Raw genomic sequence first — 23787 nt, 5'->3', positions numbered from 1 at the left:
GCTTTGATACTCTAGGAAACACTGGGAACCAATTATTAACTTGCAGACTGCCTGCTGGGACTACTGTCTCTGACCTGTTCTCCTCTGGGATGTGCAGAGCCATCATGGTGAGGGGTTCAGTACACTCCACCATCCAGCCCAACCTCTCACTCACTCTGCCCACCTGCGGGTTGAGGAAGTGGTTGGGCATGCGACTCCAGATAACTGGGGTCAACATCTGGACATCCAACCTGGGAGGGCACTGGGGGACCGGGTTCATACGTTCGCTGCGGAACATGGCTGCCGAGATGGGCATGATGTTCTTAGAAGAAGAAATAAAAACAAGTAAACAAGTAAGTAAACTTGTAAAGGAAACAAGTAAACCTGAAAAGGAAAAAAGGAATGGATGGCAGAGTGTAATCTCTGGTTAGCAGAGACTCCAGTCAGCAGTTTGGTTTCAAAGACTTTACTGATAAACCTTATAATTACACATATTACATGAAATAATTACCAAATAAAAGTTGAGTGCCAGTTTCTGTTTCACTTTATTATTATTTTTCTCTCTTTCTTATTGGGGTTTAGTTTAAATGAAATCTATAATCAAACCATTACATCAGTGTATCCTAACAGAGAAACATGGTCCCGCGTGTTTAACCAAGGTGGAAGTTTGGTTGACTCATTCAGATAAACCATCAACGTAAGTTTGGCCCACGTTACGATGCCGATCTGAATTGGGTAGGAGTGGAAGTGGGCAGGAAGAAGATTTAAAATATGTATGCTAGTTTCTGACCTTGAGTTTTCCCAGCTCTAGCTGCACCAAGTTCTGATTGGAGGGCTGAACAAAGACAGCAGGGAACAGCTTGGTATTGGGCTCAACCTGAAATTAAACACATCTGGTTTTACAGCTCCACAGTGTAACATAACTCATACAGATTGAAGTTGAGTCTGAAAAACATAGATACAAATACAAACACAACATATACTGTGTAGTCTTTCCTTACCTGGTAGAAGGTGTTAAGCTCCTTTCCGTTGGCTGTAAAGGTCATGAGACCTGTTGCCAGGTCAACCAAGCAGCCAACAACCATGTCCTCCTGGCTGAAGCGGGTCTGCTGATTGCTGACCAGGTCCCCTCCCCACACCATGTAACAGTTACTGTGCTTCATACTGCAGAGAAACAACAAACACACTGCTATGTTCAAATTCATCTCAAATGCACAGAGGGACAAAACAAAGTGGAGAATATTAATGAAATGGAAAATAAGACAAAAAACATAATCTTACTTTACTTATCAAGCCTTAATCACATTACTAACATTCTAAACCAAGCTTGAATAAATAATAAATACAGAGTCTATTAACAGTCAGAAGTGCATGAACTTGCATTAGTACTTGAATATGTGAAAGACTAACCTATCATGTATGTTGCCTTTGTCATCTCCCACAGTAACAGTGACAGAGCGCACTTTGGAGAGGTCAAAGGATGGATCATACTGGTGGTAGTCAGGAGTGACCCAGCCAACCCACACACCAGAAGGCTCCTGTCCAGCGAAAATCCTTACAGAATAGTAATACTGAAAATAGAAAAAGAAAATAAGACTGCTACTAAAAGACATCTGAGTGGGACATCTAGGAGCAGTAATATTGGATATAAATAAAATAATAACTATAAGTACTAACTGTAAGTATGATGCATCCCAATACACAGTAAAATCCCAATGAGCAGGCTCAGCAAATACTGCCAGCCTGGTCAACGGACTTTGAACAAACTGGAGGGATAATTTTGACATGTGCTGTAAATCTAGCATTAGCAGAGGATAATTTTTTAGCTCACAGTGGTAGTATTCTGGATGATCTCCGGATCATCTCTGTCATCTGGGACCACGTCTTCCATCAAACGTGGCACTGCTGGGGGTGCAGGAGAAGGGGAGAGAGGTGTCATGGCAGCCTTCTTGGCCTTGGAGAAGAATCTAATGCACACAGAAGATAGCATATACACTTAAAACTTAAGGCAGCACTGGACAATTTTGCTTACTGCTCAATGATATTGAGGTAAGTTTACTGCATTCACATAATGTTACTAATTAGTGAACTGCATGTAGTACAAACACTAGTTGTTTTTTTACAAAAACAAAGACAAAGAAAATAGGGACAAAAGAAGAAAACTGTCTATTGGTGAGCTGAGTCTAGTTGTTTCTGGATGGAGGATTCATGCCATGTTTAGAGGATAGTTTGTAATTTGATATCAGGTTTTAAATAACACCCTCTGCAGGCTGAAAATACACTGCAGGCTTGTTCCTCTTCGCTAAAAGTACAACCTGCTACACTTACCCTTTTTTCTTTCCCTTTTCTGACACTGTGTCCTTGTCATTTTCCACAGTGATCTCCTTAGGTACAGACAGCTCCTTCTTTTCCTCATCCTGCTCCTTGCGGCTGGCAGACTTTTTCAGAATTTCAAATTCTGAGTCGGGCTCCACCACAACCACTTCCTCCTCGGGTATAGTGAGGGCATGGGTTAGAGGGGTGGTGCCTGCCTGGATCTTGAAGGTCTCGTGGAACTGGACAGGCATGCTGAGTCTGAGGAACAGCATGTCGGTGTTGGCGTTCTGTGATCCAAATGTCTTATGTGTCAGTTTCAGACAGGGGGCACTGTCCACAGTCCCATCCACACGGGAGACCTGGGAGACAAAATGTTTGAAGATAAATATGTGATCTGGTTTTAAAGTTCTAGCTTCATTAAACATGTATCACAAAGTAATTACCTCTATATGATTGTGCTCGGTGGGTACAGGCACAAACTGGGGCAAACTTTTACTGAACCACATGGTAATATCTCGCTTCATATTGATAGCAAAAGGTTCAAATCCTTCCTGCAGGCCACAGATGGCAAAGTAGCGTAGGCTGCTGACATTCTGACCAAGATTGATCCTTCCAACCTGAGACAGGCCCAGGGCACACACTGGGATAAAACCTGAGGAGTAAAACCACATGAAAGTAATTTGAATCCTATTTAGATAAACTGTGAAGTAACAATTTATGCCAAATAAGATTTATGTTAAGAAATACTTCCTTTCCATTACAGCAACTAATGCTGATCAAAAAAGGTAAAATAAACATTAACTCTTACCTTCCCCAATTTCAATGTCTTTGAAAGCCATCTCCGAGCCCGAGTCACTGATCAACATTTCTCCGTTGAGTGTGAACATGATGATCATCTCAGTCAGGTCAATCATACAACCAACTACATCGCCAGATTGCCACTGGCGACCGAAAGGCTCATTGCCAATATGCCATCTTTGAGCCTAGAAAGGGTTACATTAATAAATAATCAATAAAACACAACTTATCACAGCTCTTTACGTATTTTGACATTTGCCCAGACTAAACTTGATTAAATTGGAATGACCCTGATTCAACTAAAGTTAAAGACAGGGACTAACCTTATTGCCATTAAAGACGTAGGCCAGTTCATCTGCTCCCAGTTCAGTGTCAGAGCGAACATTAGGACGTGCCCAACCCACTCTCATCTCCCCCGTGGTGACTGCCTCAAACTCAAAGTACCACTTCCCTTGGGTGACAGCATATGACTTTTCTGCCCTAAAGATTCGTACCTTGTCCCCACGGGTGTTTTCGAGGCCATGGCCAGCTGCAGGAAAAGATGGGAAAGATGAAAAAGATGACAGATAAGTTAAGATTGATGGTGACTGTGAACGCATCCTGGGTGGAGTTAAAATTAAATGCTCGAAAAAATTAATCCAATCATCATATGTTATCATAAGCATGCGGTAAGCTGACGTACTGCTCTCCTGATCTGGAGGCTCAATGTTGTAGCCATAGCCAATGAGGGTGCGGACAGCGTTGTTAACACTGTCTCGGTTGGTTTTCTTGGTTCTCTCGTCCAGCAGGTTGTAAGGTACCAGACGAGGGTTTCGCTTATTGAAGATGTCCTAACAGAATATTGTAAAAGAATAGAACATGACATAAAATGTAAGAAAAAATATACAAAAGCTGACTTAGCGTCAGTTGGATTATGCATGTGCAAATGGTTTAAAGATAGATTGGTTTATATAAATAAATTAAACCTTTTAAAAAAGGATTTATTAAGGATTTAAAAAGAATTGGAAATGATTACCTGCACAATACTGTAGGTCCATCCTTGCCGTACCCGGTCTCTTGCCCAAACATTATGTCCATTTTCTGCCAGTTTTTCTACAAGCTGGTTCTGGTTTGGTGTCAGTTTGACATGGTTGAGGTCAAGGGGGGCAGGTTTGTATCCATTGCTCATCACATAGCTGAAGGACAGACAAGTTCTTATTAAAACATGCATAAAGGATAATGTGGAATGTTAGTTTGTGCAGAAATGCCAGAAATGTCCCCATACGTCTTGGGCAGCTTGATCTTCTTGAGATTCTCCTCTGCTTTCTCGTCACCCATTCCAACGTGGCAACCCAGTGCCAGGAGAGTCCTGTGGAATAACAAGAACACAGGCATCAACAACTGTGTTCATTAACATAAACTTTCTACTCTGACCCCGATACCTCAACAGAACCTTTATTACAAACTCACTTAAGAGTCTCGCCAGACATCTGCAGGTTGTAGTTCCTCTCTGGTTCAGGGAGAGCCTGGAAGTCCACCAGACAAGGATGGAGCTTCTTATTGTCATCTCTGAACTGTGGAGGTAGATGATGATGAGGTTATTCACTAGTAAAAGAAAGTTTGCCCCAACAGACCCTACATACATCTGATTGATACTCAGTGTATGCACACTTCTGTCATCAAGATTTATTTCAGCCAAAACGGTGGTGAGATGTGTTTAGCCTCCACTACATCTCAAAATTTTTACCAGAGATAACACAAGTCCATTTTTTGAGAAAATGATTTATTGAAAAATTAATATATTCAGAAGAGTTTTAAAATATTACTCACATATTAGTTAAAGCTCCAAATCATCTAAATCTGAGGCTGACTCCTATTCTGTTGCATCTGTATTGCAGTGATGACTCCATACTTACAGTCCCATAGGTCCAGCCCTGCTCAATACGAGTGATAGCCCAGAGTTCGTGAATATTCTCTGCCAGCTTCACTCTGATACTCTCCAAGTGGGGTGGCAATACAATCTATGCAGTTAAAGTAAATCAGTAAACAAAAATAAACAAATGTAGCAGATATTTTAATGACAAGATCAAAGTCTGATTTTAGGATTCAGGCTTTTACCTGAACTGTGTCCACAGGGCAGGGGGTGAAAGAGGTGTGGGTGAGGGACATGGTGGGACCCAGCAGGTTGCGCACACCGTTGAAGTCGTGCTTGTACTCCTTGATGGGTTCAATACGCATTCTGTCTCTAGGCAGCAGAGCCTCGTAGCATGGGGCATAGCCAGGCGGCGGCATGAACTTGAAGTCTCCGTGACGACCACCAAGGAGGAACCGAGCCCTGAAGTGACAGAAACAGAGCCAGTCTTAGTCTTTATCTATCTGACAAAGAGATCTTTTTATACTACTTTAGTCATTTATTGCAACGGTGCCTCGACTCATAAAATAAAAAACACATTGATTTAATTTCTGTGCCAATTCTTGAGCCTGTGTTTCCTTCGCTGTGCTCATCAGTCAATACACCATTAGTCCCATCTCAGCACTGTGAGGGATCATTACACACAGCAGCTGTAAAATCTCTTTTGGGGGACAAGACACTGCTGGGTTTAAAGGGATATTTTGGGAGATAATTATTTGGGATAACTTGAGAGATTAGGTTTTAAATGCATTCATAGAATTAAAATTGAAAGAAAAAAAAGCTTAATTATTCATTTAAAATATTCTGCCAGTTTTATTTATTTTTTTGATCATTTTGCCATTCTGTATGTGTATTCCTATTAATTTACTGTCGTACTGGTTAAATAAAGAAATTAACATACAAATCAATAAAATTCATAAATAGAAAACGAGAATTTTTTTATATTTTATTTTGTACTTACTTGACTCCAGCAGAGAAGCTAATAACAGGGAAAAAGAGGCCATCCACATTGAAGTTTTCAAACATGCCCTGAACTGGGTGGCCATTAATACGGAAGGAGATACTGGGCACGCTCAGATCCAGACAGCAGCTAACGACATCATCTGCAGCCAGGGTGTGTGCACTGGGCGAAGCCACCTGACGGGCTACAGTGCCTGAATGGCAGAGCAGAGAGTGAGGAAGTCACATAACAATACATAATATGAAAGAATGGAAAATGGTTTAGCAAATGAGTTAGCAGAGTCATCTCACCTGACCACAGATGCAGTCCATCAAAGCCATAGGAGTAGAGGTCATCTCCCACACCGTTGCCTCCCCAGCCTTCTCCTCCTCCAGGGTAGGGGCTGTAGCCCTCTGTCATAGCCCAGCCCACACGAAGGTGGGAAGCATGCGCTGTCACAAAGGCTTCCACATGGTCTACCATTAACTCAAAGTACCACTTCTTAAACTGCGTGGACCCCTCACATGTACCCAGGAAGATGTTTGGTCTTATACTGTTGAAGAGAAAACAAATCAACTTAAACTTTTACAGACAACACCCATTTAACAGAGTGGTTGATGACTTAGAAAAATGTTGCAAAAACAGACCTAAAAGACTATGACAACTACCAGTCTGTACCTTTTGTGTTGTACAACAACTTAATAGCAATTCAAGTACCTGGTAACATAGTTTACAATGTTGGTCTGCAGCAAGAGTTCGCGACCCGGAAGCAGGTTTTCAGTGATGAGGTTCTGGTTGGACCTCACAGCTACACCATTACACACACAAAGAGATCGCAAGACATCCAGGACCTAAAGGCAGACGTTACTCTCACCTTTATGTTTAAATGTGGCAGAGCAGAACAGACAATTTACATTTTCATCTTCTGTCTACAATTGCTAATGGAATTACAAAATTTATGAGCCAAATACGTTATCAGGATGATATAACATTCCAAATCACCACCTGAAAAAGTCTAGTAAATAGGCAACCCAGCCAGCTGGAGCCAATTAATTTGCTGCCGGCTAATATTACCCTCCAACCATGTTCCTGGGAGTGAGAAAAGACTAACCTTATGATTCCTTCCATGCTTGTCCAGGAGGGAGATGATGGATTTAATGTGGTTCTCCTGGATGATGTTCAGAACCTCAGGGCTTTCAATTAACACACAGTACAGCACCTCAAGAATACCTAAATGTATAGAGAGGAGGAATATGAGAAATTCTTAGTAATTTGTGGGATATATCAGTGAATAAGTGAGGAACGTCTGATACCTGAAGAGGCCTCCAGACGGTCGAGCTTGCTGACCAGCCAGTCCAGGTTGTCACAGAACAACGCGCAATTAGAGCGGTTTCCTCTAATTAGAGAAGCTGTTACGAGGGGAGACACATAAATAAATAATAATGTTACTTTATTCACTGCACACAAGATTTAATATGTACTTTGTGTTTTCAGAGTTATAGTGATTATTCTACCCAGCAGCTCGTAAAGGAGGTTGACGATCTCCTTCCAGGACTCTGCAGCTTCCTCCCCAGCAAATTCAGAAAAGTGGGCAGCAGTGTTGTACACATTCAGGCGGTCAATGCACTCAAGCACAATGGTGATCATTCCCTGAGAAAGAAAACGGAAACACAAAGGTGGACCAGAAATGAAATATTTTTTATATATTATGTTGCTGTTGTTGTAGGTGGCAGCATTGTGGCTTCAGGGTTAGGGTTAACATTAGGTTTGTTTTAAGGTATCAAAAGTTACTGTTAGGCATGTACTTATGATGGTTCATGTTAGGGTTAAATGTTTGGCATTATGTCAATGAGGGTCCTCACAAATTTAGCAATAAAACATGCTGTGTATATGTTAACTTAAAATATTCATGTCGTGGGACAAGAATATACTGATACAAGCACCTTGTGGTCACTCACCTTTCATCTGGGTACACGAAAGAAAGAAGCAATTACATGTAAGGTTAAGACTTGGTTAAAGTTAAAGAGTAAAAGAGTTACAGGTTAAGGTTTGGGTATGGCTTGGGTTAGGGGTGTAGATTAGGGTAATCCTAAAATGTTGGATATTTTTTCATCTTACATCTGCCTCCTTGCCTCACTGCATTATTGCAGGTTTAACAAACCTGCATGAGGGCATAAATGTCCTCAATAGTGTCAACAGTACAAGTCCCCGTTTGCATAGCAAATTTCTTTTAGTTATAAGAACACCCAGTAAAATTAGATAGATATGGAAAGTGAGTTTGTGAGACTGTGTAGGCAGCATGCAAATTACCTCCTCTTGGAAGAGGTTCTGCCGGTTGCGGAGGGAGCGGAGTTTGGTCTGCTTCTCCTCGTGCTCCAGTTCCTCCTCAGGAGGACGAAAGTAGAAGATGAGATCCTGAAGCGAGAGGATGACCCCCTCCAGAGGAAGTGACACAGGCCCTGGTGACTTGTTCTTCCCACTCAGAGAGTCCAAACCCCTGTAAGAGCACAACAAATCAGAAACAAATGTAAAACCTTTTTTATCCCTCTTAAAATACAGTCACATTACAACACTGTTTCATGACAGTAGCAACAAAAGTAGGAAAAAAATTGTTATGAACATTACTACATCATGTTACAAAGACACATTTTCTATTGTCCCCCCCCTGCATTTGAAAATGTATATACTTACTTGATGAACTGCCTGAAGAGGCCTACAGTGCTGTAAATCATTCGAGCAGCCTGAGACTCTTCAGTTTGGGAGCGAGACACAGTTAGGGCATCATCCATATGACCCTCCTGGTGCAGAATGACCTGGGGAAACAGACAACATAATTATATTACAAATGACATCCCCAATTTTACACTGTTCCTCTACTTCGACATCTGTTTTGGGTGGCTGTGTCATGTAACAGCTATACATGACACAGCCATGTGGTTTGTCTTGTCCTTAAGATACTGAGAAAGCAAGGTTTAAGATTATAGCCCAAAGATACAAACCAAACCCTTGCTTATTCCCCCATTACTATTCTACATTGTATTTATCAATATGTATGACTTTTCTAAATCATTAAACTACACACAGCTTCAGGCTAACATTCTCAGACTAATGCATCCATGCAAACTCTTATGGTAAGAAGGTGGAACCTTTGGTAGCAATATTTTTGTGTTCTTCCCACTTTTTATTGTTGCATGATTAAAACTTTTTAAAAAACAAATTGCAAAACCACTGTACACATAATCTGCACTAACTCAGTTTTTGCTGCTACATCAAGACAGTTTTTATCTTATTTTGATCCCCATGTTAGATCTTAACCTTTCTCTTCATCATTCCTAAACGAGCAGCTTTGGCATCCAGGGCAGCATATGTGAGCCACAGGCCTGTAGACACATGCTGGACGAAGCACATGGACTCTCCATACTTGATCTCTGGAATGCCCATCCCCTCAACATCACGTTTATGAGCCACATCCACCTTCTCCTGCTCAGGGAAACCAAGAGAAAAGAATGGGTGGGAGAAAATCATAGAGAGGTCAATGAGAGAAAAAAATCATAGCATTATAACAGATAGACAGAAACCAAAGGCAAGAGTCAAGAGACACTCAAAATGTTCATTCTAACCTTTGAAACGCGAAAGCAGAAAGCAGATAGTTTGGTGTTGGCCCTCTCTGGGTCAACCACCAACAGACCCTTCTCCTCATCCAGACACAGGTACCGGCCTGTGGTGATGTGGCGAATCCGGAAAGACTGCCCCCACTTCATGTGGCTACCACTCCAGCTACAGGCAAAATGTAAAAAAAACAAAAAAAAAACAACATATTATCAAAAAGCCTATTCTACTACATGTTTTTGTTGTTGAAACCCTTTCCGCAATTATTTTACTATGGGTGTCCGTGTGGCCTGAAGGTTTACATGTAACCACAACATCCATATATTCAGTTACATTATTTTATTTTTGTTGCATGTCATCCTCTTCTCTCTCACCCCATAAGTTTTGTATTAATAAGTAAGAGGTAACAATGTAAAGTATGCTGGAAAGAAAATATTCTTATCACCTGCCAAAATAAAAGTCTGCCAACAAGCATATCAGGGGACAATCACCTGATTCTGAGAGGCTCCAACCTCCACAGGGATCGAGCCTGACTGCACACAGCACCACCTTCATAATGAGCCATCCTGTAGCAGAATCAGGGCAGAGGAACATTCGGTCATTTGGTATCAGATTAAAAGGATATTTTGCTGCTCAGAACCGCTCTGCTTCCACTTCGGCTCACCTGCGCTTTTCTTCTCCTTCCTCTGGTGTAGCAATGGCCAGACACTCGTCCATGTGGCCGTGGAACAGCCTGATAACATAACCTCCTGTCAGAAACCCTGAAAGGAGGAATACACGCTAAAATGAGCGAGTATATTGTGAGTATATTTCTCTTTATGGAGAGTATATGTTACGAGTACACTACATGACTTCCCAACATCATCCTCCTGTAAAATGTAAAATTTGTAGATCATCTACGGATATCAATGTGTTTGTGTGTGTATATGAGCAATAGTTGCTAAAGAGCAAAATAAATAAACAGATAGATGTATTTATTTATTGTCCAGTGTGCATTTTATGTGCCTCCCGACACAGACTGTGTTGTCGCAGGAGAGCATGCACCAGAAATGTGCAAAGCAGGTTTGTACCCTCAGCTAGTTCACATCCTGAACTAATTGGGTTCATGTTCCACAGGGTCTGCATGAAGGAGGCATCCACCATCAGATCTCCACTGGCATAGGAGAGGTGCTGAGGAGAGAAGACAAGAAGAGGAGGTAAAAATATCAAGTTTAGCTTAAGTCTAAATCCTCCAGTGAGTAAAAGCAAAGCAGATGGAGTGTGAGGAGTCTTACCAAGTATCTCTCAGAGGAAACACTGACAAGGATGAGGTCGTCACCCACCCTGACCTTTTCACCTTCTGACCTTTGCTTAGAGGCTGGATGAATGGTCCACCAACATGCCTCTCCTGCAAGAAGAAGAAGAATAAGCTTCCCCATGGAGATTGACTTTGAACTGATATGTTCACTCAAAGAATCTTTAACAAAAATCAAAAACCGTCTGTTAACATACTACTAACTTACAGTAACGATTATCATAATAGTGTTAATATTTCTCAGCCAAACTACAAAGTAAAAGTAATGTATTGGAACAGAAGATATGTATTGCTGACTTCATTCATGTCAATAGCTTGAGAAGGCCTATTTACATAAACAATTTAACAATAGTACCGGAGGATAATGAGTTTCAGTAATCAGTTGAATGCAGGCTTAGAAAAGAGCATTCTGTTGCATCTTTCAAAAGGATTTCCAAGTTTGTTTTTACCAGTGGAATCTTCTTGTAAGCCCACGTCAAAGGCCAGCTTGTCCGTGAGTGACCGAGATGTTGTCAAACAGCTCAGGTACTGGGGAGAAAGTTTTTATTCAGGACATGACCAGAACTTTGCCAAAATGTGATAAAAAATTGGCTGTAAACCACAGTAAACAAACTGGAGTTAAACCATTCTTTGTTAAATTAGTTATTTATATATTATATATATATATATTATAATATTCTTTCTTTCTTACCATGCCTGAGTGGCTGTGTCTCAGAAGGATGGCATGACCGTACAGTAAGGTACGATGACCTCCACCTTGGGACGACTGGGGGGGAAGAAGAGAAATATTTAACAGACCAGTGTGACAAGACTGATTAAACACTTCAAGACAGGGAGGAAAATAAGGATATATTTTAGAAGGTCCAAAGGTCAGATGAACACGTTATTTAAAGTCCAGAACAGAAAATATCATATTTAAACTTACACTGACACTGTTTTCTTTGTTCATTGTATTTCATAATGCTATGTTGTGTGTAGCACTGTATGTTTAATTGAAAATTATTGCGCGTTAATATTACTGTATGTTGCATTTGATTTGTAGACTGTTCACGCCAGATATATCCTTTTGGGAACTTATCTACTCTTGTTTTATTTTAGAGACGGAGATACAGTAACGATTAGAATGGGATGGATAAGGGGCTAAGTGAATGTAAACAGTAATGATAATTTACAAGTTGATTGTATGTCGAAGGTTTATCATTGTATTTTTAAGAGGAAAAAAACATACCTGAAAAGAATACTTTAGAGAGTGATTTGTGGACAAAATGATTAAGCAAAATTAATTAACAACACTGAACAATGACTCTTTCCCTGAAACAAATACTATACAGAACATTTTGGGGTCCATTTTTATACAAATACAAGAAAATAACAAGAACCACATCAATAACAAAGCAGTTCAGAGATATTGCTGAAAGTGGGACGATTATTATGTAAATTATAATTTTCCGAGAAGTTATCTCAATGATGTGACTGACACAAAGGCAAAGATAACATTAATCCATCCTACCTTTTCTCAACATCCAGCAAGGATGCAACAAGAAAACACAATTACTGCAACAGTTATAGATAGATTAGCCAATACAACGATTAGCTTCAGCCAACAGGAAGATAATGCTAAGCCTTTTTGTCAGGTTAGGCACCCATATGCCACTAGGATGAGCCAGGGGTAGGTATGTCAAGTGATAGCACTATACCCTAAACCCTGGTCCATATTAGTGCTAGGCTTGGTTAGGGCAGGTGGTGGTAGTGATGGTGTGTGATTTCCCAAGTGTGTGTGGGGGGGCTTCTATTGCTATCTTTGTGAGGACAATTCAGTTTTAAACCATCGTAGTGAGGACATTTCTGCATTATGAGGGCATTTTAGGATTATGGTAAGGGTTGAGGGTTATGCATTACGTTGTAATGGTTAAGGTTAAGGGCTGGGGAATGTCAATGAGGGTCCTCAAGAATAGACAGACAAATATGTGCGTGTTCAGAGAAAGATTTGCTTGTCCATTGCTCAGACGGTGTCCAGTTTCATCATCCACTCCTTAAAGAGGTGGGCAGGACCCTCCACTGGGCTGCATGCCATGCTATTCTCATCCTCCTGCTCACCATTAGAAAGGCCTGCTTATCCACATCTTCCAACTCCTGTGATGCCAGGAACTGCCCAAACTTACCACGGTAATGCAACTAATAAAAAGCTGTAACAGAGAGCTTCTCTTAAAGCTAGCTTGAGTTCCATGAGCCTCAGCCAGACAAGGTTTCTTTCATCTGTCTTTCATAAAAGGTGAAATACGGGGTTTTCTGTCCATATTCTATGAGTAAGATTCACGGGAGCTGTAATTAAATGTTTTAATAACAAGGTCCTTACATTTTATTATATCCTAACTGGTATACAAACTACTGAAAAATAGTTAAGAACTGAAAGTTAGCGGAACAGAAGCTAGCTTAGAAGTGGGTTAGGACTAGCTCTTTACATCCTGGGTTTATAGGCACTGACCACCAAACAGTGCTTTCTCGATCTGGTGAGTGTGACAAATCCATCTTTGAAATTGAATTATTAGCTTAATATGTGATTAAAACCTAAACAACACTCCACCCACTTTTCCTTAACTTGCTTAAGATACTTTTTCAGGTTGTGATTTCCAGTGTATGCAGTGCCTGTTGACAATCCCAAAGGATGGGTATAAACTTTTTTATTTAAATTATAGTTGTAACATAACAAAAGCAAAAAGAGTTTTAAAAAAGCATGTTATACTAAAAACACAATAACTCTTGTGATTGCTTTGCATTCTGGTTGTTTAACGGTGCTGTAAATTGGTAAACTGATAAATATGTTGATGGATTTCTTACTATATGATTGTTGAATGTTGATGCAAAATTGCCAGCCTATAAAAGCTTGCCTGATGATTCAGAGGGACTTCATCAAGCCTAGACTTCTACAGTAGATGGCTGCAAATATTTCAGAACCTACTGTATGTTTAGCAAGTTATCCACTTAATAAGAAAAATAAACCACCAAATAAGAAAACAAAATTTAAAAAAACAACATTTTTAGCCACATTAAACATTTATATAATGTGTAGATTGTCTTTAGATGTCTTTAAAGTAAGCAAAGTTAGATGTGGCTTCATTAACTACAGTCAGTTTGGCAGCAGTGTGAAAACATATTCTGTATAAAAAGGAGAGCATAATTTCCTTGACATCATCAAAGACTTACAAATAACAGTGCTGAAACAAAAGGAAAAATGTCATACAAGGAATGGTAATATTTGTGATAAGGTCATGAGGATAAATGTGCTGGGGATATTTCTGCATGAAATGCAAATGAATGATGCATTGTGACACCTTGCTAGATTTGCTTGCTATGTAGGATAGAAAATTCGTAACTAATACAGGTCAACTTATTATAAAAAAGTACATAAGTGCATGCAAACAATATTATTCACTACAGCTTTGACACTAGCTTTTAAGCAGATTTAGCTAATTTTAGTCAAATTAATCAAATGTTTCAATAAAGTTACATTTTTTAAGCTTACCAAGAACTAAGCAGTTTTTAGTAGATAAAGAGAAGCTCATCATAAATTATTTAATCTAAAGACAATGGACTTGTTTATATGGAACCCATCAGTTACTGTCTCAAAAAATGAATGACAGGTGCACAGAGCAATCACCACCTTGGGGTGAAGGCTAAACAGATATGAACTGAGACATGTGAATGATACAGCACTATTTCATTCAATAAGACATCCAGTGGGCAGCAGGACAGGAACGAGGACAGTTGCCAGGTTGGTTGGGATACATGTTACAGGAAATAAGACATGTTAACAGACATACCCATTTGTCCAAATCGACTGCCTGCTTGGCAGCGAGCAAGAAGGAAGGGGAGGTGGTGTCAGATAATAAGTACAAAAAAATCATAAATTAAAAGCAAAGAAAAAGTCATCTATGCTGCTGACATAGACTAAAGGATCATGATGTATAGTATGTTTTATGATGAACTTCAAAGCCAAACCAGAGTTGCATTGATATTTAAAGGTCCCGTCCCAGATGTATATGTTACCAAAAAGTAGATGAAATTTAAAAAAAAGACAGAGACACAAACGACTAGAACCTGATATCAAACCCAAGTCTTTGAAAACATGGAATAACATGTTGCTGTTACATCTTTCAGTACTGTAAGTAAATACAATCATAAAATCAAAGCAAATATTTTTTATTATAATAAGCAAAAAAAAACGTATCATCGGTAAGGCTAAATACTATACTATATATATATATATATATACTGAATATATCTTGTATGTAATATATTATTATAATAATGGAATACAAAATGTATGTAAGACGGGGCAAGCAGATTAAAGATGATTAACAATATAATATACTAGGTTGCTCTCTTACCCACAGTCACATGAGAGGATTAATAGCAAATGTCAAAAACAGAGAAAGATCCTGCATCTTATTAGGCTAGACAGATTAAGAGAAATACAGCCTCAATGGCTACATTCAGACTGCAGGCCAAAGCAACCCAAATCCGATTTTTTTGCTCATATGTGACCCAGATCTGATCTTTTTATCACAATGTGAACAGGACAAGTCACATGGAATCGGATTTGGGCCAATTTCATATGTGGTCGGATCTTTTTCAATGCGAACTGAGTCTGGACACTCAGGTTGGAATTGATGCAACTTCAATTCAATTCGTCACTCTAGAGGAGCTGTTCTGCTGTAGACGTAGCCACTGTGAACGAAAAAGCTCCTCAAAAAGCCATTATTAAACATGTGGCTCTCTTCCTCCGCTATCTTGCTATCATCTGCTGGTACACCTGAAATCCACCGGACTGCAAGCTCTCTTCTGAGATATGTGCAGTGTGCTGCGCGTGACGTTGTGTTATTCTTCTGCACATGCGGGTCACTTTCAGGCCGCGGACAATTCACACTTAAGTCTGATATGGGCCAAATTTAAGCAATAATGTGTGAATGATAATAATGAACTGTCAAACAAAAAAATCGGATTTGGGAAAAAAATTGGAATTGAGCATTAATGCCTGCAGTGTGAACATAGCCAATATGTCTTCAAATAACTCCTAAACAGTCTTATAGACATGTTATATCTAGTTACACAGCAAGCTAATCGGAGGGTTTTGTTAAAAGTTCCTCAGGACCGCAAAGCTACAAACTTCACAATGAGGACAGGACTTCTGAGGTGCTGCTGTTATAAGAAAATATATCCCAAGTTTAGGCTAGATTTGTAAATACTGTACAACATCTAAAAAGGACTATAGTGCACTTCTGTGCTAAGCTAAGCTAAACACATCTTTGTTAAATAAGTGTGTGTTTTCAAAATGAAGATGTTTTATTAATTTGCTTGTGTTTTGTCTGTTTGCGTTTGTGTTTTCTTAAGTTGCAGTGCATTGAGTTCTCGGGGTAACCCTACATATTCATCTAAAGCACATCTCTGCAAAGGAAAGGTCTCCTTCCCCCTTCCATATATTCCTCTATCCATCACTCATCTCTTTCTGTTTTTGAATCCTACCTCGGTCAACTCAACCGTGTTCAACATCTCCTGCAGAGCGCGGACCGACAGGGACTGCTCCAGAATGTAGGTACATATGGCCAGGTCCGGAGGCACATTCTGCAAGCGTAAAAACAACCCAGAGATAAAACAAAGTCAATAAAAGCAAGGTTACATACAGTACACGACAAACAAAACAGAGGAAGGATACCAGCATCTTACCTGAGCGTTGGATGTGGTTTCCAGGAAGCAGAGACGGTTCCCAAAGCCCTCGCAGGACAGACATAGCTTAATCTGTTCCTTCAGGACAGTGGCAGTGCACTGCAGAACAACCTGGTCACCCTGCACCCAGTACACAAACAAACACTTAAGGACAAATTTATTCACAGACCTTTTACTTTTGGGAAACGTCATTTTATGTTCAAACTACTAATTTGGGCTTTCAACCACACACTTATTTCCTTTAGATTAGATTTTTGATGCATTTGGTGCAAGCATTTTTGTGTACAATACGGACCTTTTAACGACTTTGGTGATGTGCTTCGTGAGGAGTGCAGAAGAAAAACTTGTCTACAGCACATCATCGAAAAATAGAATACAATAAAAATAACAGTACACAATGACTAAAATGTTGTTTTTATATGCAACCAGGAGACTGTTGAAGTTATATGGTATATCTTATGTACGCTCTGACTCAAGTTATTGAACCTACCAGAGTTGCTTTAGGATCATCATGACTGCTAGACTGGATACTTTCTAACCCAGACTTATATAGTGAATAAAAGAAATAAATCACTAATACCTTCCATTGCTGCTGACAGTTATGCAAACCATGCTATATTGTTACAGATTTTTTATGCATTTTCTTACTTTAAGTGTGTGGACATCAATTATCAAATTCTTTATTCTCACTTTAGTTATGTAATCCATAACAGTGAACGTTAGGTTTGCTTTCATTTCTGTACACACTATGTCATTGCAAGGTAATGCAGTGGTGACTTTTCAAATTGATTCAAACTGTACACCATACAACAATAAAATAACTTGATGATATGAACACAGACATCATGCTGTGATATTCATTTCATTCGGAAATGAATAAGAAACCCATGGCTGCCTGCAAAGTAGAAAAAGCCTTCGAACGCATTGAAAAATCTGAAATCTGAATAAAAAGACTTTCAAAATAGTCAGCAGTAACACATATACACAAAAACAATCTTGAAACTTGACATAATTTGTAGTTAAGAAGCAAAAAGAAGCTAAGCTGATATGTTCTTTTAAATGGCCAGTTAAGAAGACTGCAAACAGCTCTTTTCACTAAGGGCCAGCACAATAGATACACGCAACTCAATTCCACAAGCAGAATGTTAACACTCTGTAATTTGTTGCTCCTCGTCAAAGCCTGAACCCTCCAGAGACCGGTGTAAATGCAGCAATAAACACCCCCTCCGCTGTGAAACCCACACCTGACACGCAACATTCTCAGCTGTTCCTTCAACTCAGTGATTATGCAAGGGGATCCATCACTTAACCTGACTAATATTCTTCTCGACAGTTCTGGACAGATTCCTGACTTTTCTCCCCTCTTCTCACAATTAATGAATCATTCCTTCTTGACCTGCTCACTGTCTTGCCCTAGTGTATCAGCACCACTAATGTGTCATGACATAGTATTTAGGAGAAAAGGTATGCCACTTGAAAGCGAGGAAGAGGGCTGCACAGGAGTTTAAATGTCTATGTTTATGGCACACAGCAGGAAAATGGAAAGTGAGGCAGATCAGTGACCTCATAATATCTACTCAACTCTTATACCCAGAGGCCTCTAGTGTTTCTTTGGCTGAAGAGTGTCCCTTCCTTTGGCTGGGCTATCATCTATCTCTCCTCAGCCTTGAAATGTCTCTTCTGTCCTGTCCTTGCGTTCCCTGCTTTGCACTCTGGAAAGTGGAGCAATGTGGCCTCTCTCATTAACTGCAGACATGATATGCAATCCAAGTTTTACTAAATCTGTACATGAACCATACAAACATTACTTTTAAGAAGTTAGTGAATCTCCTAGGTATTGTGCAAAAGAGAGATAAAGTTCTCATTAATGTTAAAACCAAGCAGTGGGATATCTTCTCTACCTCCTTCGTACAACATACCTACCACTCATGGCACAATGTCAAAGCTGAATTTTAGACCAGTAGCTTTGTTTATCAGGATGAATATAAATTACAACTGTTCTGAGACCAGGCATCACCGTAGTGAAGTTGTAAGGTCACAGAAAAAAACTCAGTTCAACTGAGCTGAACGAGAAGGGGTAAAATGGGCTAAACTAGCCATGTTTTGAGGACAGTGCATGCAGACTCAGACCACAGTCCCCATTAAGGAGATAGGGCTGAGCCTGTGGGTGTCTAAAAGCAGACTGAAGTAACCGAGTGACTCATTGCACCGAGACAAGATGTGCGATCGGATGACAACTGTAGACGATATATGTCCCAACATTATTCAGAAGTCCTACCCATTGGCCTCCATATATTTCTACAGCCACAGTCTCACATGGCAGAGTACCCAAAGGAGGACTGTGAGAGCTGAAGGGTTCAGAGTTGCAAAAATGATCTAACATTCTCTTCATTTCTTTTTTATATATACACATGTAAATAATTTTGTCAACATGTTCTTGTTTAAAAATAATAAAAGAGGGTTGTCCACAGAATTGATTCTGAGACCACCACATAAGCCTCAGCCAGCATTTGCCAGCACACTCAGACTTATAATAGTACTCTGTCAAGTGCATCAGCAACTACAGAGCTGTGTCCTTCCAAGAGGCACTCTGTGTGAATCACTTCCAATTTAACCACGTGAAAAGCTGAGTTGGAGAACCTTGGGCTTAACTCACCATTATATTAATAGAGGCAGCTTTCAGGATTTGAAGGATGTGCACCTGATGCTTTATCGTAAGCCAACCATAACTCCTGATTATTTGTTAATCTCACATGACTATATCTGATGCCAAGAAAGGTAGACAGTATTGAGTCAGGATGTGCTGATTATCACCCACCTGACCCACTGATCTTATATGTGGACAGTGGGCGAACATGTGTGCATGAAACGCATTTGATGTCCCATCAACATGGAGGGTGTAGGGTTACAGCCAAACCATTCATGGACTTGGCGGCTGAAGCATTTGGGCTATGTGGATGTTCGGGGTCAGAGGGAGAGGTAGAGACAATTGGATGTAAATTAATAGACAGTTACACAAACAAACACACTAGTGTGTGGAAATAGAGTGTGTAATGCAACAGAGATTTACAGCCTGGGGCACAGATAGGCCCTGAAAGCAGACACCTTTGTATATTCTCTAGGGCCGACATGCAGACAGAGGGTAGCCAGGGTTCCCCAGACAAGCAGGCACACTGCCCGCCCTAAACAGGAAGCAAACAAGCAAGCAGGTGACAGATATACTCTCCCTCTGATGCTCTCATGCTCTGCTAAAGTAAGGGGTAAGACAGGTGTGCATGCAGTGACACTTGTGTTTATGGAGGATATGCTCAAATTCAGAGAGACAGGTGGGGCAACAGAGCCTTGGACATGTAATATCAGTTTATCTGGTAACCTGTTGTGTGTGTCAACTTATGCTATGATGGGAACTGAACACAAGTCTCCAACTAAGTGCTGATATAAAGAATTATCTTCTCCACTAGCAGGTTGACTGTTCAAAAACTAAATATCACGTGCAAAACTGTGAAACTGGAGTTGTTGGCTTTAAAATCTATTAGTCACTGTTGTAGTGTCCTAAAAGTTAATTCCCTGACTTGACTTTCACCTGCATGTTGGTACAATATACAAGATTATATTAAGACAGCATTACTTCTTTCTTCCGTTCCACATCCGTGCCACTGATAGCCTGCCCCGTCATCAAATCACATGTCCATTCTTTCTTTATGGTCCAGATTTCTGCCTGATGCTCTGATCAAAGTGCGCTGATGCAGGCCACCTTCAGACATTGATTATATTTCTGCCGACATTAAAAAAAGTAAGGGACAGCACATTGCACTGTGTGTGGGTGGAGGACAGAAACAGTTCAATAAAGCAGAGAGGAGAGTGATTGTGGGGTTTCCCTTTGAAAAACCATACAGGTGCACAATCAGGATCCAGTTGTCCACAACATGTCCAGGCGTTGTGGCATCATTATTCTTCTAAATCATCCTTGTGCTTTCTCCTATCCCTTTGCTAAAACAACCTTTCTCTTTTCTCCCTGGCCCTTATTTTGCATCTTTCTTCCAAACACACACACATTGAGCTCTCCAAGATTGTAAAGGCTAATCACTTAATTTTTATCAAGTTGTTATTTTTCAGACTCAGTGCCTCCACAGCATTTTAAGGTTAGAGCCTTTCTGATGTTCTGATAAAACATCCACCACATCTCTTGACACTGTAGATGGAGGGCAATGGGTCTGTGCTGCCTGAGGATATGAAAAAAGTCACTAAGTGTTGCTGAGAATTTAGGTAACAGTAAACACCAGGCCTACACACCATGTCTTATATATCATCTCTAAAATAGCCAAACCATCTCCTTAACTCAATACAGTGTCAACTGATACAGACTACTGTCATTCCAAGAAACTAAGAAACCAGGTTCTCCTGTCTTTCCAGGCATTAGAAGGTGACAGGAGGGATGGTAAAGATGTGATGCACTTTTGTTTTGTTTTGTATTTCACATTCAAAAGAAAAAAAGGTTAAGGTGCAACGTGGGCCTGGAGTCCAGGCCAGCACTAATATTTACGAGGTGATTATATAGTCATGAGGAATCGCTTTTCTTCTTTTTTCTCTCTCTCCCACTCATCATCTGTAACAATAAATGATATTATTATATTATGGTGGTGGTATTCCCCATGCACCATACACTGAATACTCATAAGAAACATTTAAATGTAATTTCATTACTGATGACTTGTATGCAGTAACGTTAGAGGAAAAGTCCCTGCAGGAGATCAAACAACAAAGCAACAATTATTTAATCTAAAACTAAACATGAGAGCAAACAACATAGGCTACATGTTAGGGAAATTTTTTTTGCAAAACATGTTTCATACTGCTGAAGTAATGCAGGTGTCGTTGCAGTCCTGAGTGTCTATCTGTCATATGTCTAATGTGGCACAGATGACTGACTTTTTTATATTATGTTACGGAAGTATAAAAGTTATAGGTGGCTCGAGACAGAAAAGTTTTAGTGCTTCAGTGAATCACTGCTGATAAATCTGCACACAGAAGACAGTCAAGAACATTAAGAGCTTTGTAATTTTTCACATGCTTTTGTTGCTTTCTCTATCTTTCTCTTTATCATTCTCACTCTCACTCCACACTATTTCTTTTGATGTACTCTTCTCGTTCCTATTTTCTCTCTGTACTCTTATTATTTCATTGCAGTCCTCTTTTCTCTCTCTCCTTCCTATACCTCTACCACTTTGCTCTGGGCCTTCCCCTTCCACTCCTCTCCTATTTTAGGTGGCTGCACCTGTCACTATCACATTCCCTCCTTCTGCTGACCAGCAGATACTTAGAGGTCTCTCTTGGAGGTACTTAGAGGTCTCCCTGGGAGAAAAAGCAAGGCTCTCTTGCTCACAGGGAAAGCATTGAGCACAGGAAAGCTAGCTGATAACATCTACTTTTGATGGGCAAAAGTAAAAGTAATATCACTGCCCAAAAAAAGCAAATTACGTTTGAGTTATTAAAGTAGGAAAATTAAAAGACAGGTGCTGAACTTAACCATTCAAAAGCCTCTTAAAGCTTACTAGGTGATAAATTTCAGCAACACTGATAACAGAATTAGGGTTAAAATCTTGACAATGGCTACAATTGCAAAAGATACATAAACCCGTTCGATGAGGTTGCTAAGAGAAATGTAGGTTGTAAAAAAAAATATCTACTATAAAGCATGAATATGTTCCATATTTTATGATTTTTACCGGTACTCAGGCTTCAACAGTGATAACTCACAAATCAGATTCTAAGAGAATTTCATTGACACATACTGTTTTGACAGCCTACACACTGGCTTCATTCCCCTCCGGCTCAGTTAAATTGCTACAAACTACCAGACATCAAACATTAAACAGCCTCTGCACTTTGAAAGACGATAAGTCTGGCAGACAGCAGCAATTCAAAAGAAAACACTGTTATAAATAAATTATTTTATCTGGCCTTGATCCAAAATCCATTCCTCTAAAAAAGTCTATTTTCCATAAGAGTAAGCAAAGTACTTTCCTGACCAGCAGGCCTGTTTAAAACAGATGCGTAATCCAAAAGTTTTATATAGGTGTGAGTTAGGGTGCAGAAAGAGATTTATTGTGCAAGACAAGCAACATCTCATAGTCCATCTGAAAATACAGTCTTATAGCTTGGGTTATGGTAAGATTGTAAAAAAATTTAAAAAAAATAAATACAAGGGAAACCTCCAGTATATCCAAGTAACTATTCACTCACAGTCTTATCTGTGGACAGTTAAAAGAAAGAGCTCAACCTAAAAACCAACCAATATCCTTGAACCTCCCTTAAAAAGCACAAAACACACAAAGTTTATCTTCATAGTTTCATCTCAGCCTTTGCTCAAACTTATTTAGTTAGACCATGCTCCAAAAGGTCCGAAAAAAATATTGTCCAGTTTCTCGGGAAAGCTTTTGCAGCATAATCCATGTCTCAAGCCAAATGATTGGAGTGTGGATCCAGAATAGTCTTAATATTTACTCATCATCTCATCTTCAACATTTTCCTCTTGGAAAAAGCTCCAGCTGCACACACTTTCTGGAAGATTTATTTCTTTATCTCACTGCCAGCCATTTTGGAAACCATGCTGTCATCTTTTAGAAAGTTGGTTTCCATTTATTTCTGAACACCATATGAAAATGTGTTATTAGACTTTTGAAAATTGTCTTACTGTTATCTATCACAATGACCATTACATTATGTTAGTCAAATTCACATTATGGTGAGAAGTTAAGCACCACAGACATTTACTGTGCCATGCAATGATAATGTGACACATATTAATGTGGATCTGATTTTCAGTGTGCCAGATTACTCAATTTGAGAAAGTAGTCTGCTAAATGATTTACATACTTTAAAGAGTTTTACTGACTTATTTTAATTTTAAACTATTATTCAATGTCTACAAACTACCTCACTTGGATGTCTTTGAACTATAAGTGGCAACATGGACAGGAACACAAGGAACCTTCCTGCAGACGACATTCTTGGATGCATTTTCTGATCCTAGTTGTAAAGTGAGGTAATCATTGAGCCTCTGCACACATGCACACACACACAGGTACACACACTTACACACACAGCAGTTTGCATTACAGTTTGTTTCTGTCTCGTGCCTGAGAGAGCAGACCAGACCACCTGTTTATTGTGTAAACTGCTGTGACCAAAACAAGCAGACTAACAGGTGCGTGTGTGTGTGTGTGTGTGTGTGTG

The 23787-nt window shown here is 39.8% G+C and overlaps 1 protein-coding gene across 1 annotated transcript in view; it reads right to left on the bottom strand.

Moving 5' to 3' along the window:
• ryr1b (ryanodine receptor 1b (skeletal)) overlaps positions 1 to 23787 on the bottom strand; it is a 68397-nt gene that overhangs the window by 40174 nt on the left and 4436 nt on the right. The window contains exons 2-34 of the mRNA XM_046073189.1: positions 16552 to 16671; positions 16351 to 16449; positions 11519 to 11593; positions 11277 to 11355; positions 10808 to 10920; positions 10604 to 10703; positions 10198 to 10294; positions 10025 to 10099; positions 9545 to 9701; positions 9240 to 9404; positions 8616 to 8737; positions 8235 to 8421; positions 7439 to 7574; positions 7238 to 7333; positions 7036 to 7154; positions 6642 to 6775; positions 6236 to 6477; positions 5946 to 6138; positions 5191 to 5407; positions 4989 to 5093; positions 4543 to 4646; positions 4358 to 4441; positions 4109 to 4268; positions 3776 to 3923; positions 3417 to 3622; positions 3104 to 3278; positions 2739 to 2947; positions 2308 to 2654; positions 1811 to 1946; positions 1390 to 1550; positions 981 to 1143; positions 770 to 856; positions 75 to 301 (exon numbers count right to left, since the gene is read on the bottom strand). Coding sequence (XP_045929145.1) covers positions 75 to 301; positions 770 to 856; positions 981 to 1143; positions 1390 to 1550; positions 1811 to 1946; positions 2308 to 2654; positions 2739 to 2947; positions 3104 to 3278; positions 3417 to 3622; positions 3776 to 3923; positions 4109 to 4268; positions 4358 to 4441; positions 4543 to 4646; positions 4989 to 5093; positions 5191 to 5407; positions 5946 to 6138; positions 6236 to 6477; positions 6642 to 6775; positions 7036 to 7154; positions 7238 to 7333; positions 7439 to 7574; positions 8235 to 8421; positions 8616 to 8737; positions 9240 to 9404; positions 9545 to 9701; positions 10025 to 10099; positions 10198 to 10294; positions 10604 to 10703; positions 10808 to 10920; positions 11277 to 11355; positions 11519 to 11593; positions 16351 to 16449; positions 16552 to 16671 — 4838 coding nt within the window. The remainder of the gene's footprint in view (positions 1 to 74; positions 302 to 769; positions 857 to 980; positions 1144 to 1389; positions 1551 to 1810; positions 1947 to 2307; positions 2655 to 2738; positions 2948 to 3103; positions 3279 to 3416; positions 3623 to 3775; positions 3924 to 4108; positions 4269 to 4357; positions 4442 to 4542; positions 4647 to 4988; positions 5094 to 5190; positions 5408 to 5945; positions 6139 to 6235; positions 6478 to 6641; positions 6776 to 7035; positions 7155 to 7237; positions 7334 to 7438; positions 7575 to 8234; positions 8422 to 8615; positions 8738 to 9239; positions 9405 to 9544; positions 9702 to 10024; positions 10100 to 10197; positions 10295 to 10603; positions 10704 to 10807; positions 10921 to 11276; positions 11356 to 11518; positions 11594 to 16350; positions 16450 to 16551; positions 16672 to 23787) is intronic.

Source organism: Micropterus dolomieu, linkage group LG17 (genome assembly GCF_021292245.1).
Source record: "Micropterus dolomieu isolate WLL.071019.BEF.003 ecotype Adirondacks linkage group LG17, ASM2129224v1, whole genome shotgun sequence".
Taxonomy (NCBI): domain Eukaryota; kingdom Metazoa; phylum Chordata; class Actinopteri; order Centrarchiformes; family Centrarchidae; genus Micropterus; species Micropterus dolomieu.
Note: the sequence above shows the minus strand (reverse complement) of the source record. Positions and strands in the feature narration are given on the sequence as shown.